At 41.9% G+C, this 15881-nt stretch overlaps 1 protein-coding gene across 1 annotated transcript in view; it reads right to left on the reverse strand.

Moving 5' to 3' along the window:
* Nucleotides 1-9030: 9030 nt before the first annotated feature.
* The window catches only part of LOC115175410 (vegetative cell wall protein gp1-like), a 65147-nt gene continuing 58296 nt past the window's right edge, over nucleotides 9031-15881 (reverse strand). Inside the window, exon 2 of the mRNA XM_029734640.1 lies at nucleotides 9031-9804. Coding sequence (XP_029590500.1) covers nucleotides 9031-9804 — 774 coding nt within the window. The remainder of the gene's footprint in view (nucleotides 9805-15881) is intronic.

Raw genomic sequence — 15881 nt, forward strand, 5'->3', positions numbered from 1 at the left:
ATAAAAAATGTTTGATGCATGCCAGCAAAGCCACTACAGAACCCTACACAAAACTCAACAATAGATGAATTGCACTATAATGGTGTCAAACGGTGCCCACAAACAGTTAGGGCCTGTCTGAACAGCAGAGCTTTCTTTTCAGCACCATGGAGTGAATCCTTACCACCACTACATCTGGCTATCAGCGGAGCCTTGTCTGGCAGCAAAACAATTCAATCAGGCTTTTTAAAAAACATAGCTGATATGGCTGACTTGCTTGGGGCTAGGTGTCCCGCTAGCGGGATTGAAGCCAACAACATCCGGTGAAATTGGAGGGCGCGCAATTCAAATAAATATTCGTAATATTAAACATTCATGAACATACAAGTGTCTTATATCATATAAAAACTGAACTTCTTGTTAATCCAACTGCATTGTCAGATTTCAAAAAGGCTTTAGGGCAAAAGCATACCATGCGATTATCTGAAGACAGTGCCACACATCAACATATTTTTCAACTAGCACAGGCTTCACAAAATCACAAATCGCGATAAAATAAATCACTTACCTTTGAAGATCTTCCTCTGTTTGCAATCCCAAGGGTCCCAGCTACAACAAGAATGGTCGTTTTGTTCAATAAAATCCTTCTTTATATCCCAAAAAGTCTGTTTAGTTGGCGCCATTGATTTCAGTAATCCACTTGTTCAACATGCAGACAAAAAGCTAGTCCAAAAAGCTACCGGTTAACTTCATCCAAACAAGTCAAACAATGTTTCTATTAAATCCTCAGGTAGTCTAAAATGTAAATAAACTATAATATTTCACACGGAAAGTACTATGTTTAATAGGAAAGGAAAATTCATAAGTGCTCGCATTCTCCCTCGCGTGCCGAAAGACTGATTTGGTCCAGGTGCTCTCCCAACAGAAACTACAAATACTTGTTCATTTTTCAAAAAAGAAGCCTGAAACCTTGAATAAAGACTGTTGACATCTAATGGAAGCCATAGGAATTGCAATTTGGGTGACGGATATAAGGGTTTCCAATAGGTTTCCATAATAAGAGCCTGGGAACTGAAGAAAAAATGTTCTGGTTGGATTTTCTTTGGATTCTTGCCTGCCATATCAATTCTGTTATACTCTCAGACATTATTTTAACAGTTGTAAAAACCTCAGAGTGTTTTCTATCCAATGCTACCAATTATATGCATATCCTGGCTTCTGGGCCTGAGTAACAGGCAGTTTACTTTGGGCATGTCAGTCAGACGGAAATTCAGGATACTGCACCCTAGCCCTAAGAATTTATTAAACAAATGTGGTTCCTACTGACAATTGAGTTGTACAAACTATGGCATAAGGGAACGAAGAGTTCATAAGAGGTAATTTCGATTAAGACATTACATTTCAGCACTTTTGAAATGTACTGCAACATAATTCAGAACATGGGCTGTTCTTACAGTATTCTCCCTGTACACCAAGTCAGAACCATAGGATAAATAATGGGGCCATATAAGCAGACTATGAAACCTCTTATAATATTTGATGATGACATTTCTCTAAAACAGGCTATAGGCCACATGTGCACCACCGAGTCAGACCAGTATACTGAGTTATGAGGGGAAAAGGGACCAAAAATGATTAGGGTGAGGCAGATGGGCTACTAACAGCTTACTACACAACATACTTAGTCAGGGGCGTAACTTTCACTGGGGATGGGGGGGACATGCACCCCCCACATTCTGAAATTACATTTTTGACCCCCTGCTTTATAATTGGAATGTGATACAAAAACAGGGCAATGGTGTGCTTTAAGACCATGCGGACGCCTCCAAGTGGTCGGGTAGGCTGTTTGGAGTGTTTATCCGATTGGATTTAGGACCATGCGGACACCACAGAGCGGGCTGACAGGCTGTGTGAAGGCAAAGCTTCTGGAACAGCCTGGGATAGTTGAGCATTGTTCAGTTTACACCCTGCGCTCCTAGTTGTAAAAGGAAAAGAACCAGGCTACTCTTTAGTAGACTGATGTAGCTGTCAAGGTAACTGATGTTCAACTTAACAGAGAAAATAACTAAACTAGTATTTATTCGCAGTGCTGAGCTAGTTTTGTAACTGACATGTAACGTTAGCTAATGTTTCATCCCCGCTCGACTGAGGTGAATGAATAAGATACGCTAGTGAGCAGCTACCACAGTCAGTTCAGCTCCAGCGTTTAGTTAACTGTCTGATAGCGTTATGAGATGGTTATTATCACTGTCTAACAGTAGTTGTTTGTATGGACATATTTTGTAGCCTTTGTTTTGTCATGTTTCAGAAGTAAGTTAACTTTGCAAGCTTACGCCAGTTGATGTACCGTTAGAGTGAGAGCTGGCCATAAATTGGCTTACATTAGCAATTATTTTTGCCTCAATCAAACTAGACCTGAATCAAATGAAACCATCATCCAAATGATTGAAGATTGATATTCTGACATTTTTTCAGTGCAATGTGAGTTGTATTAATCAGTATGTCAATGTAATATTATTGATCTGTCAGTTTCCCTAGCTAATTCCCTCTTTTCACACTGACACAGTAATAAACAGCTCTAACATTGCAGGCCTCACTGCCAAGGTGCACAGTAGAGGTCTGCGCTGGACCGATTTATTCATCCCGCTCCCGCCACATCTGCTGGCTTTCCGTCTGACTCAGGTTAAATTACCAGAGATTCTCACATGTCCCTTACATTGTGTTACTGGGCTATATCAGCCAATAAGCTAGATGTAGACTGAAGAGAGCAGAGTTAGAGAGACTTGCACTTTCTCTTGAGCTATTTTTATAGCCTACCTTTTAGGAGTGGGAAGATTTTCAGACTGAGAAATATGGGTGATCATTATTTTGGCCTATTTCTAGGCAATGTAGTAAACTATAGCCTAATCATAGGCCTAGTTAGGAAGTACATTTCCTTGAAAGATAACTGTCCTGTGCTTCTCCACCCATGTATACATAGGCTATAGTCTACTCTATTTAATTGAGACCACACTCGCACCTGATCTCCTAGGTATGGCTAATGAACTGGAAGCAGCAAGAATGATGACCGAGACACTTGCTACGTTTTGCATAGTCCTATAAGATATAGCCTACTGTTTAGGAGGACGATTTGTAGGCAGAGATAAATAAATGGATAATCCATATTTATTGTAAATGAAAAGGCGCAATGCTCACTCACCATTGTAGCCTAACCTATGTGGTCCCCATAGTAGCCTAACGTATGTGTTCACCATAGTAACCTAAGCTACACTATGGTCACCATAGTAACCTAACCTATGTGCACGTTGTGCATTTTCCTTTTCAATCCTGATTACATATTGGTTGATCGCCCTCTTTCATTATCAATATTTGTTTACTGACACTGGAGTAAACTACAGTCTAATCATATTTACCTTAATTTTATATTCAAGTTAACAGCTACGTGATTCTCCGCTCATGTGGGCAACCTACTCTATTTCAATGAGACCACAGATAGTAGGCGCACTTGAACTCTCACACCCAACTAGGAGAGGTAGGCTACTGAAGTTGAAGCAGCGAATTCTGACTGTGTTAATGAGAAAAATGTTTTTAATATAATAGGTAGGCTAATGCATACAACGCAGAAAGAGGACTGTTTCAAAATAATCTGTGGGATTACAAGAATGTTTTAATTCCAAAATTGTCTGACTGACTGCCCGCTCCCGCTTACAGCATGAAAAATGCGAACCACACCCCAATGATGGACCTGCAACCCTCGTGTAGTCAGTACACAACACTATGCTCATCATGTCTTAGCAAGATCAGATGGTGACAGGGGTCCCAGCGGGGTCAGAAAGCCTGGGAAGACCAGTCTATGGAGATCCATTGAATTTTGCAGTATATTCCATGAATGATGCAGTATATTGAATCTTGAATTGATGGGTAGACCTACAGGACAGCAGCTTAAGCTTAAAGCTACAGTCTGGGATCTGAAAATAATATTTTCAGTTATTCAACCATTTATTATATTGTTTCAAAATATAATGTATAAATGTACACCAAGGTAAATCTTTGTCATGCCTAATTTTAGGAGGATCAGATGGTGACAGGGGTCTCAGTGGAGTGAGGCAGCCAGAGAAGATCAGTCTGTGACAGATGTGAATTTTTGCAGATACAACACTTTATTCTCTCGGTCCAGCAAACACTGGACAAGCAGTTGCTATTTTAAGGCAGTCTGACAAACCTCCAAAGTTGATTTCAAAACTGTATCAAGGGTTGATAGAGGCTTTTCCCGATGACACAAACCATGTAAAACAAAAATATGAGGAAGACCTGGGAGACGCTATTGATGATAACTTGATACAGATATGTTAGAATGCCCAGTCATGTTCATATAATCTCAGACATAAATGACTGCAGTTTAAGACAATCCACAGAATGTACTTGTAACGATGACGCCGTGAGTCGAGAAGCAGGTGCAGGTAAAACGTTTAATATAAACAACAAGCATGAAACAAGACAGCGTAACAGAAGCGAGGTTACATGAACATAGGTGCAATACCAACTGAGGAATGAACAAAAGGATGGGACCTATAAAAGGGAGGTAATGAGGTCCAGGTGAAAATCATAACGATGAGTGCCAGGTGTGCGCAATGTTGATTCCCAGGACCGGTGGTTAGTAATCTGGCATATTATGCACCAAAAAAACAAAACATTCTGCTGGAGGTGTAAAGCACAAAAGGGGAACTATTTGCATATGTTGTGTTTTTGTGAAGGCTGGCTGAATTCTGGCAAAGAGTATGTTCTTTTATGTCAACAGATTCTCCCTTCTCCCTGTTTTTGTTTGTTTGGAAATGTTGATACTGGAGACTATAACTAAAAGAAACTGTGTAATTTAGCATTTATAGTGGCTAATAACCAACCTTCTAATTAATGGCAATGCATTTATCTTCCCACAATGTATGGAAGAAATGTGAAGTTATGTACAGTATCACTAGATTTGTTTTAAATGTATACTGTGCAACTTTTGCCTTATTTGGAATACTGTATGATAAATGGGCCTGTATTAAAAACATGCCCACACCAGGGGAGATTTAGGCAATCCCTAGCTGCTGGGCTGATCAGTCCTGGCCCTGGGGGTCTGCTGTACTGTTATCACTCTGGCCTTGGCCTAACACACCTAAAATCAATAATGAATGTTTCACTAAGATCCTAAAGCTGAGTGGGGTGTGTTGGGTTGGTGCGCTTCGGGGCCGTGGACCCCTAGGGGCAGGACGGGGTGACCCATCTATATTGTGTGCAAGTAAAAAGAGCTCTGAAGTACTATTAGTCCTATGATATGAATTATAAGGAGGACTTACGTGTTCTGTGTGTTAATGTGTAGGTGTATGTGTGTTTTCATTCAACTTTTGCTTTCCAAACACTTCCCTTGAGATATTAAAAAAAGATGGGAAGGAAGCTGTGTCGGGGAGAGTGTTGAGTTATTGACTAGACTAGTGGGGGTCGGACGTGTAGGCCGCTCGGGTTAGCTGGGTGGTCTGGCTGAAATTTCATGTAGAGGATGACTTAAAGACAATAAAAAATTGTCTTTGTACTTTATTTGTAAGAGTTGTTCATTTGTTAGGCTATTGGTTAAAAGGTGCAAAACAATATTGATTATTGATTTATAATGTATCTAGTTCAATCACTTAAATATATTTATAATCTCTTATCTACTGTACCTTGATGAATGTGGGCATTTTTGCTTACTATTTGTTGTTCTAAATAGAGATGACTAGAAGGGCCATGGGTCATATTAGATTGTGTGGAAATGCAGGAAATGTGCTTTAGATGCCCCGAAAATGGGAGGGCCGCCAGACCCCTTGTCAAGTTTTGTCCCCCTCTTTAAATAGCACTGCTGGGTGATTTAAAAAGTCATAGTCAATCGATCAATAATTTAAAAATACTCTTAGCAAACATTTTTTTATTCTATTTACAATATATAGAATATATGAGAATAGAAAGGTTCATAACTTTTGTGAAACATCACTGTTGAAAAATGTATGGCAAATAGGGGCTCCTGAGTGGCGCAGCAGGCTAAAGCACTGCATCTCAGTGCTTGCGGCATCACTACAGATCCTGGTTCAGTCCCTGGCTGTTTCACAACTGGCCGTGATTGAGAGTCCTATAGGGCAGTGCACAATTGGCCCAGCATTGTCTGGGTGAGGGGAGGGTTTGGCCAGGGTAGGCCGTCACTGACTTGCCTAGAAATCAAAACTGGATGGTGTTCAGAGATAGATGGGAGGGGTTGAGTGGAGCTGAAGGATGGAACTAAAGACAAACCAAAGATAACAGACAATTACATTGATGGAAGCCACAATCAATCTGCAATATTAAAGCTGATTTACCCATAAAAATAGTTGCACCCTTGCACTTAGTATTACTTTCTTAGCTACAGTCAGTGGCAACCCGTCATGAAGGGTAGGTGGGGCACAGCTAAGATCTTGAAAGTATGATGTCGACATGATCAGTCCAATCAAAGCTACGGTAGTTATAACTTGATTTGACGTCATTTTATCTGTGGCCAATGACCTTGTACCTTCTTGGATGGGCACTTCTAATGTAAATCTAGGGCAGCACCCAAGGAGCTTGAATTATTTTTTTGTGTCCCCATGAGTGACAGGACACTTAGACAAGCATGGCGCAACTAGTGAACATTACCAACCCCTACACCCGCCACCACAGGAAGCACTGAGTTAGGCTGATTCGCCTGCATTTTGGAGCTTGCCTTACTCAAGAAAGCAAAAAAGAACATGTTCGTATGCAGCTTTATTAACTCAGTGTTTGCAAACTGATATGTAACACGTATTGGTTAGTACACTACCGTATTCACTCTGTTTAGCACATGGCCTCACATGTGAATCCTTTAGGAGATGGGTGGGCTAAGGCTTAATTGAGAGGGTGTGAACGAGGGTGTGAACGATGCTAAATGGGTGTAGACATGGAAGAGCTCTCAAGTAGGTGTACGAGAATATTCATTGGCCATGTGGCTCAGTTGGTAGCGCATGGTGTTTGCAACGCCAGGGTTGTGGGTTCGATTCCCATGGGGGACCAGTACGGGAATTTTTCTTAATGAAATGTATGCATTCAATACTGTAAGTTGCTCTGGATAAGAGCGTCTGCTAAATGACTAAAATGTAAATGTAAAAATTTTTTGTCAAAATTCGGGTTTCAAGTTTATCAACTTTCAATGCAGAATTACTTTCCCATTGTTCCTCAACTGTAGTGTATGATATACCATTTTGTAGCTCTTAGTCTCTACTTTTATCCAATGTAAAAATCATCATTTCAAATTTTGCTACATTACACCAAATCAAGCTGGTCGGTCACATATAGTGCCTAATGCATGGGTGAAATTAAGGCGGTATGGTAAAATAAATAGTGGGGATACATCGTACCAGTAAAACATGAGCCTACCACAATAATTGTAATAAATTGTCATGAAAACTGTAGTCTATTACACCACTTTTTATCATTACCACATCTCAGAGAAATGAAAATTAGCGAATGGACTTGAAAATGGGTGGTATAATCTACGCTCCAAAATGCAATGTGGTTAGATGAGAACACTGAAAATTTGCCAAGGCAGAGATGAGTAGCAGACACTGAGATGCGCACAGACAGCAGTGGACCCATTCATTCTGGCCTAATGAAAATTGCCAAATGTCATTAGACTTTGTGGTGTTTTGTGTAACAGATGTTTCTTTCCATTCACTACTGTTTGGAGGATGGTAATAGGTGGATGCATGTGCGCAGGTTGCCTAGTAAAGGAGAAATTTAATGAGATTGTTTGACAATCAGATGAAAACATCATGACTGGTTGTGTTTATGCCAAAATAAAAGGTAAGACATTTAAAAATGTAATTACAAATCTTTCCGACTAGGCCCAAAGAGATTATATTGATCCTACTGTATGTAATTCTAAGATCAGGACAATGTTTTGGTGCATGCTACTTTCACCTCTGGGCTAGATACTGTTGTATAATGGAATATCCTAATCCAGTTAGTGAATAATCAGTTCATAGTTTGAGTGGATTAATGCATAATCTGATTTTGGCCTGAATCAGTGTCATACAGAATAATGTTTCTTTGATTCAACGGTCTGGTTCTAGAACACAGTGGTTTGGTCCTAGAGACTGGTTCTAGAACACAGTGGTTTGGTCCTAGAGACTGGTTCTAGAACACAGTGGTTTGGTCCAAGAGACTGGTTCTAGAACGCAGTGGTTTGGTCCTAGAGACTGGTTCTAGAACACAGTGGTTTGGTCCTAGAGACTGCTTCTAGAACGCAGTGATTTGGTCCTAGAGACTGGTTCTAGAACAAAGTGGTTTGGTCCTAGTGACTGGTTTTTGAAAACAGTGGTTTGGTCCTAGAGATTGGTTCTAAAACACAGTGATTTGGTCCTAGAGACTGGTTCTAGAAGACAGTGGTTTGGTCCTAGAGACTGGTTCTAACAGTGTGGTTTGATTCTAGTGACTGGTTCTGTAACAAATTGGTTTGATCCCACATTCAGGTAAAAATAATATGGTGTTTGAATGAAGAGTGGTTTTGAAACCGATTGGTTTGATTCTATGCTATGCCATTCTATGCACTTTCACGCCATCTCTCTCTATCTCTCTTCCTCCACTCCAGTCTCATGATCTATAGAACTGTGTGGGTGGTTGATCAGTCAAGATCCCAGCTGGGGTTGACTTTCAAAGACAGCATCAGACAGACGGGATCCAGTGTGATCTCAGTCAGGGAAACAATGGCCAAACAACTCCACAGCATCAAAGAACTCACACGCCTCGTATCCATTTCCTGAGCTTGCATCAAACACCTTGTTGTTTCCTTCACTCAGTAACAACACAAATCAAAGACTGAACATGCCGCTGCAGAACCCACTCAAACAGACGCTGCATCAAAAAGTATTGCATTGTCAAGGAACAAAAATATACTTGAATCTCAGCTAATGCCCAACACATACAAACAAACAACATATAAATACTGGATATAGATACCTATTTTAATCTGTTTCACTTTCTTTGCTTTCGGGCCTACGAGGAAGGGGTGGTATGGGGAGGGTTTTCTCTGGTTGCCGGGAGTGGGGTTTGTGACCGATGAGCAACCCTAGTTGCTGGGGGGGTGGGAAACATGGTTTCTGGGAGTGGGGGCTGGGGGAAAGGCATGGGAGGTTGAGAGAACGGCATGGGAGGTTGGGGGAAAGGGATGAGAGGTTGGGGGAATGGGATGACAGGTTGGGGGAAAGGGATGACAGGTTGGGGGAATAGGATGACAGGTTGGGGGAAAGGGATGACAGGTTGGGGGAAAGGGAGGAGTGGTTGGAGGAAAGGGACGACAGGTTGTGGGAAAGGGATGACAGGTTGGGGGAATGGGATGACAGGTTGGGGGAATGGGATGACAGGTTGGGGGAAAGGGATGAGAGGTTGGGGGAAAGGGAGGAGTGGTTGGGGGAAAGGGAGGAGTGGTTGGGGGAAAGGGATAGGAGGTTGGGGGAAAGGGATGAGAGGTTGGGGGAAAGGGATGAGAGGTTGGGGAAAAGGGATGAGAGGTTGGGGAAAAGGGATGAGAGGTTGGGGAAATGGGATGACAGGTTGGGGGAAAGGGATGATAGGTTGGGGGAATGGGATGACAGGTTGGGGGAAAGGGATGAGAGGTTGGGGAAAGGGAGGAGTGGTTGGAGGAAAGGGACGACAGGTTGTGGGAAAGGGATGAGAGGTTGGGGGAATGGGATGACAGGTTGGGGGAAAGGGATGAGAGGTTGGGGAAAGGGATGAGAGGTTGGGGAAAGGGATTGTAAAGTGGTTGTTCTACTGGATATTATAGGTGAATGCACCAATTTGTAAGTCGCTCTGGATAAGAGCGTCTGCTAAATGACTTAAATGTAAATGTAAATGGATGAGAGGTTGGGGAAATGGATGACAGGTTGGGGGAAAGGGATGACAGGTTGGGGGAACGGAGGCCCACTTATTTTTATTTTCCTGTTTATACTGAATGTTATATTTATTATTAAACTCTGTATGTATTTCTTACAGTTTTTGGTTATTTTGAGTGGCATCCTATGGGTACAGGTTTTATAAACGTATAATTAATTGGATAATTTACATGTACCGCCCCCCAAAATAAATAACAAAACAAATACAAATTGGAAAAGAAATATATAAATATTTTATTGTATGTGTATATGTAAGTATGTGTGTATATGTGTGTGTGCGTGTGTGCATGCTTGTGTATTTGTGTGCGTGTGTGTGTGCATGTGTGTGTTTGTGCGTGTGTCTGTGTGTGTTTGTGAGGATCCCCAACTTTAGAACTCTGCTTTGACACCTATCCTAGGATCTTGTATTGCGCTGTTCATCCATGAGAGTCTGAATTTGTCTATCAAAATGCTGAATTACATCATAACTGAGCTCAGTGCAGTTGCACAAAACCATTTTACACTGTTAAATCGGAATGTTTCTATTTCCATTAGATTTTTCATACAATCCATAATAAAGTATATGTTCAAGCTGATGCAAATTTAGATTCATTTTTGCTGATGTCTGGTGGACATAAACCAGACAGATTCCCCACCCACATGTATGGCATTAAACACTACCAATTATACAGTCTTCCAGTTCAAAGCTTCTCATTTGTTTCAGTGTCTGTTTGAGCTGTCTGACTCATAGCATGTGCTACGGTATCATTTGCACTTAGTAAGGCGTGATGGAGTAAGGGAAAGGGGGGATACCTAGTCAGTTGTAGAACTGAATTCCTTCAACTGAAATGTGTCTTCCGCATTTAACCCAACTCCTCTACATCAGAGTGGTGCGGGGGGCTGCCTTAATTGACATGTTCAGCACCCGGGGAGTAGTGATGGGTAGAGACAGTGTGTAGTGGTGGAGTAGTGATGGGTAGAGAGTGTGTAGTGGTGGAGTAGTGATGGGTAGAGACAGTGTGTAGTGGTGGAGTAGTGATGGGTAGTTACAGTGTGTAGTGGTGGAGTAGTGATGGGTAGAGAGTGTGTAGTGGTGGAGTAGTGATGGGTAGTTACAGTGTGTAGTGGTGGAGTAGTGATGGGTAGAGACAGTGTGTAGTGATGGAGTAGTGATGGGTAGAGACAGTGTGTAGTGATGGAGTAGTGATGGGTAGTTACAGTGTGTAGTGGTGGAGTAGTGATGGGTAGTTACAGTGTGTAGTGGTGGAGTAGTGATGGGTAGAGAGTGTGTAGTGATGGAGTAGTGATGGGTAGAGAGTGTGTAGTGGTGGAGTAGTGATGGGTAGAGACAGTGTGTAGTGATGGAGTAGTGATGGGTAGTTACAGTGTGTAGTGGTGGAGTAGTGATGGGTAGTTACAGTGTGTAGTGGTGGAGTAGTGATGGGTAGAGACAGTGTGTAGTGATGGAGTAGTGATGGGTAGTTACAGTGTGTAGTGGTGGAGTAGTGATGGGTAGAGAGTGTGTAGTGGTGGAGTAGTGATGGGTAGTTACAGTGTGTAGTGGTGGAGTAGTGATGGGTAGAGACAGTGTGTAGTGGTGGAGTAGTGATGGGTAGAGACAGTGTGTAGTGGTGGAGTAGTGATGGGTAGAGAGTGTGTAGTGGTGGAGTAGTGATGGGTAGAGAGTGTGTAGTGGGGGAGTAGTGATGGGTAGAGACAGTGTGTAGTGGGGGAGTAGTGATGGGTAGAGACAGTGTGTAGTGGTGGAGTAGTGATGGGTAGTTACAGTGTGTAGTGGTGGAGTAGTGATGGGTAGAGAGTGTGTAGTGGGGGAGTAGTGATGGGTAGAGAGTGTGTAGTGATGGAGTAGTGATGGGTAGTTACAGTGTGTAGTGGTGGAGTAGTGATGGGTAGAGAGTGTGTAGTGGGGGAGTAGTGATGGGTAGAGAGTGTGTAGTGATGGAGTAGTGATGAGTAGAGAGTGTGTAGTGGTGGAGTAGTGATGGGTAGAGAGTGTGTGTAGTGATGGAGTAGTGATGGGTAGTTACAGTGTGTAGTGGTGGAGTAGTGATGGGTAGTTACAGTGTGTAGTGGGGGAGTAGTGATGGGTAGAGACAGTGTGTAGTGGTGGAGTAGTGATGGGTAGTTACAGTGTGTAGTGGTGGAGTAGTGATGGGTAGAGAGTGTGTAGTGGTGGAGTAGTGATGGGTAGTTACAGTGTGTAGTGGTGGAGTAGTGATAGTTGAGACAGTGTGTAGGGATGGAGACAGTGTATAGTGGTGGAGTAGTGATGGGTAGTTACAGTGTGTAGTGATGGAGTAGTGATGGGTAGAGACAGCGTGTAGTGATGGAGTAGTGATGGGTATTGAGACTGTGTATTTTCTGTCACCTCTTTCTCTGTCTGCTATGTTAAACATCAAAAGAAGAAAGACCAAATCCTTTCCCTTGTCTTTGCAGCCATACTGTACCATGCTCTTGGCCAATTCCTGTATTTTACCAATTCAGCAGTGTGGTGAAGATGGTGTCTTTGGTCTTCAGATCTAAGTATGTTCTTGAGGCTGTGTTTGTGTTTCTGCTTTTTTGTGTCACCCTTTCTCATCTCTTCCACTCCACAACGTCTCTTGTCTAACCATTACTCCTCTCTCCATCTCTCCTGCCCTCTCTAACCCTACCTATCTTTCTCCATGCTTCCTCTATCTCAGGTCTCTCAATGCCCCTCTCTCTCCATCCTTCCTCTCTCTCAGCTCTTTCCATTCCCCTCTCTCCCCATCCTTCCTTTCTCCATCTCTCCAGCCCTCTCTATCCCTACCTATTTCTCTCCATCCTTCCTCTGTCTCAGTTGTCTCCATGCCCCTCTCTCTACACCCTTCCTGTCTCTCAGGTCTCTCCATGCCCCTCTCTCTACATCCTTCCTCTCTCTCAATCCTAATGAGGTCCTGCCCTCCTGGGCCACAACTCTCTTTCTATCCCCCTGGATAAAGATCCAATCACAGAGGAGCCTCTGCCTGATCCTTGGCCTATCTGAGAGCACATCAAAGCAGGAAAAGAGAGGGGCGCCCCAGTACGAGAGAGGCATCATCATTAGAGAGAAAGAGAGAGAGATGTGTCTGTATACAAAGAAAAAAGAAGGTTCCAAGGTGTAGAGAAAGGATCATTCCTGAACATGCTGTAGGAGGGAGATTGGAGAGAGAAGGCAAGAGGTGGAGGGAAAGAGAGAGAGCGAAAGGAGGAGGAGGCAGAGAGCTATGGAAAGAGAGAGGTAGAACGAGACAGTCGCTCTAAAACATCTTGTCAAGTCTGATTAGTAGTCTACTTAAAATAGGTCATACTTATTCCTTTCAAGTGTCATATTTATTACAGCTTCATAACTCCTCAAGACACAGCTGTCATTTAGGCCTTGACTTGGGGAAACCATTAATATAACATGGTAGATTAATTCTGTGTATTTGACTGTCTGTTGTCATAACTGTCAATATAGAGGGAGTTCTGTGACTGTGGGATCAAAGCTCTTAGCCCTGTTTGAAATGCACAAAACCTCAGTGGGACCATTCATGCAGTGGAGGCTGGTGGAAGGAGTTATAGGAGGATGGCTCATTGTAATAGCTGAAATTGAATAATTGACTCTGTTCCATTTATTCCATTCCAGCCATTGCAATGAGCCTGTCCTCCTATAGCTCCTCCCACCAGCCTCCACTACTTTCCTGCATAGTTCAGCGCTGATGAGATGAGCGTTTTATTATTGATGGGATTACTCTTTGCTTCCACTCTGCTCTTTGACCACGTCATGAGTGAAAGGTCTTATGTGATTGAGAGAGATTAAGTTATGCCTGAGTCATAGGACTGACGCTGTACAACATGTACTCAACAGTACAGTAGGTAGAGTAGGCAGTTTGAATGGGACTGAACTTCAGTTACTATGAAGACTGAATTCTACAAAGAGGAAGTTGTATAATATATGAATGATCATGGTATTACTTGGTTTAGATCATCTCTGCTAAAATAGTCTTAGTGGTCAGTTAGTAACAGACAAACACAGCAGACATTTAGTCTGATTGTGACGGATGCAGAGAGAGCAGACACAAATAGATTACATCATCACACCACTTTAAAAGTCAATGTGGATTCATGGGTTATAAATATACATGTGGAAGTCAACAGACGGTAAGGGGAAGATAAGTGGAGGGAAAATAGAGAGAGAGAGACAGAGACAGGCAGAGGGAGAGAGAGAGACAGTGGCAGAGGGAAAAGGCGATAGAGAGAGAAAGAGAGAGTGAGACATTGAGAGAGCGAAAAGTGTTTCAGTTTCTGACACTAACAAGACTTCATATTTGTGTATGTCACATTAAATTAGAGTCCAACATTAGGATGGCACCTACATTAGCATCTCTGTTATGTTAGAGAAGACCAGTGGCGTCATTAGGTTTTTGGTCCAGCACCGAACCTTTTGAAAAATAATAAAGAAATAAATAAATTATGAAGAAGAAAAAAGTCTGATTTTAACAGCCAGAAAGTCAAAGTGTTAGCCACAGGTTTGTTTAGGGTTGGTGGTAGCTAACTAGCTAGTCTCCCTCAGAATAAGGGTTGGTGGCAGCTAACTAGCTAGTCTCCCTCAGCGTAAGGGTTGGACTAATGCTAATAAGCTAGTGTTAGCACTCAGCATCCTCAAGGTATTGGGTTATTTAACATTATATTTACTGATTGGGCATTAGAAGGATTGTTATATTAGGAAAAGTGTTTATTTCCAGGGAGTGTATTTGATGGGTTTAATTTCTCTAGCTAGCTTGGTTGGCTAGCCACTTCAGTAGCTACTGGCTGGCTAGCTAGCTGAGACCGAAGAGATGAGATAATGTTTTTCTGACTGAAGCACATATATTCTGACAGTGACAAAGTGCCCCCATGTGGAACGAAGCTGAAGAGTACTACAACTTGATATTTAACCCGGTTTAAAATGGCCAATGTTGAGGTGGTAAAACTGATAAAACAAAATGAATAGTAGAGGTCTTACAACCTATTCCATTCTACAGATAAAAATGCTTGGCTGATGTCTGTTATTTCCATATAGGCTATGTAACTATTTGTAAATATAATAATAACAATAATAATAGTAATACAATAAAATAAAAACTGCCCATTATTAAATCTGTGAAATGAATTAATTGAGCCTTTATTTGTATTACTCTTTTTATTCACCTAATGTAGCTGCTCACTTTTTCTATTGTTGTTACTTGTGCTATTGTTGTTGGATTGTCAACAGGTTAATCTGCAAGTCAGCATTTCATTGCACTGTGTACTCAATGTGTATCATGTGTATATGACTAATAAACACACTTCAACGTAGAAGTGAAGGGGGTGGCCAGCCAGAAAGGAAAATAAGCCCAGCTTGGTGGTTAGATTGTAGGTGAACAAAACATTGAAAATAAAGGTAACAGCCAAAATAAAGGCACATCAACATAGTGTCTTAATAGGGCATTGGGCCTCCACGAGCAGCCAGAACAGCTTCAGTGTGCCTTGGCACAGATTCTACAAGTGTCTGGAACTCTATGGGAGAGATGCAACACCATTCTTCAATAGAAATTCCATCATTTGGTGTTTTGTTGATTGGAAAATGCTGTCTCAGGCACCACTCCAGAAACTCAAATAATTGGGTTAAGATCTGGTGACTGAGACACACACACACACACACCCTTTAAATGCCCTATGCTCATTTGAGACTCCTCGTTCAAAGTCACTAAGATCTATTTTTTAGCCATAGTAGCCAAAATAATAGGCAACTGGGCATTTTTATGCATGACCGTTAGCATGAAGGATAATAATTGCTTAATTAACTCATGAACCACACCTATGTGGAAGCACCTGCTTTCAATATACTTTGTATCCCTCATTTACTCAAATGTTTCCATTACTTTGGCAGTTACCTGTACATACGCCCTTAAATGATGCGTACTGAAATGTTATGTAATCTATAAAAAAACG

Source organism: Salmo trutta, chromosome 36 (genome assembly GCF_901001165.1).
Source record: "Salmo trutta chromosome 36, fSalTru1.1, whole genome shotgun sequence".
NCBI lineage: Eukaryota > Metazoa > Chordata > Actinopteri > Salmoniformes > Salmonidae > Salmo > Salmo trutta.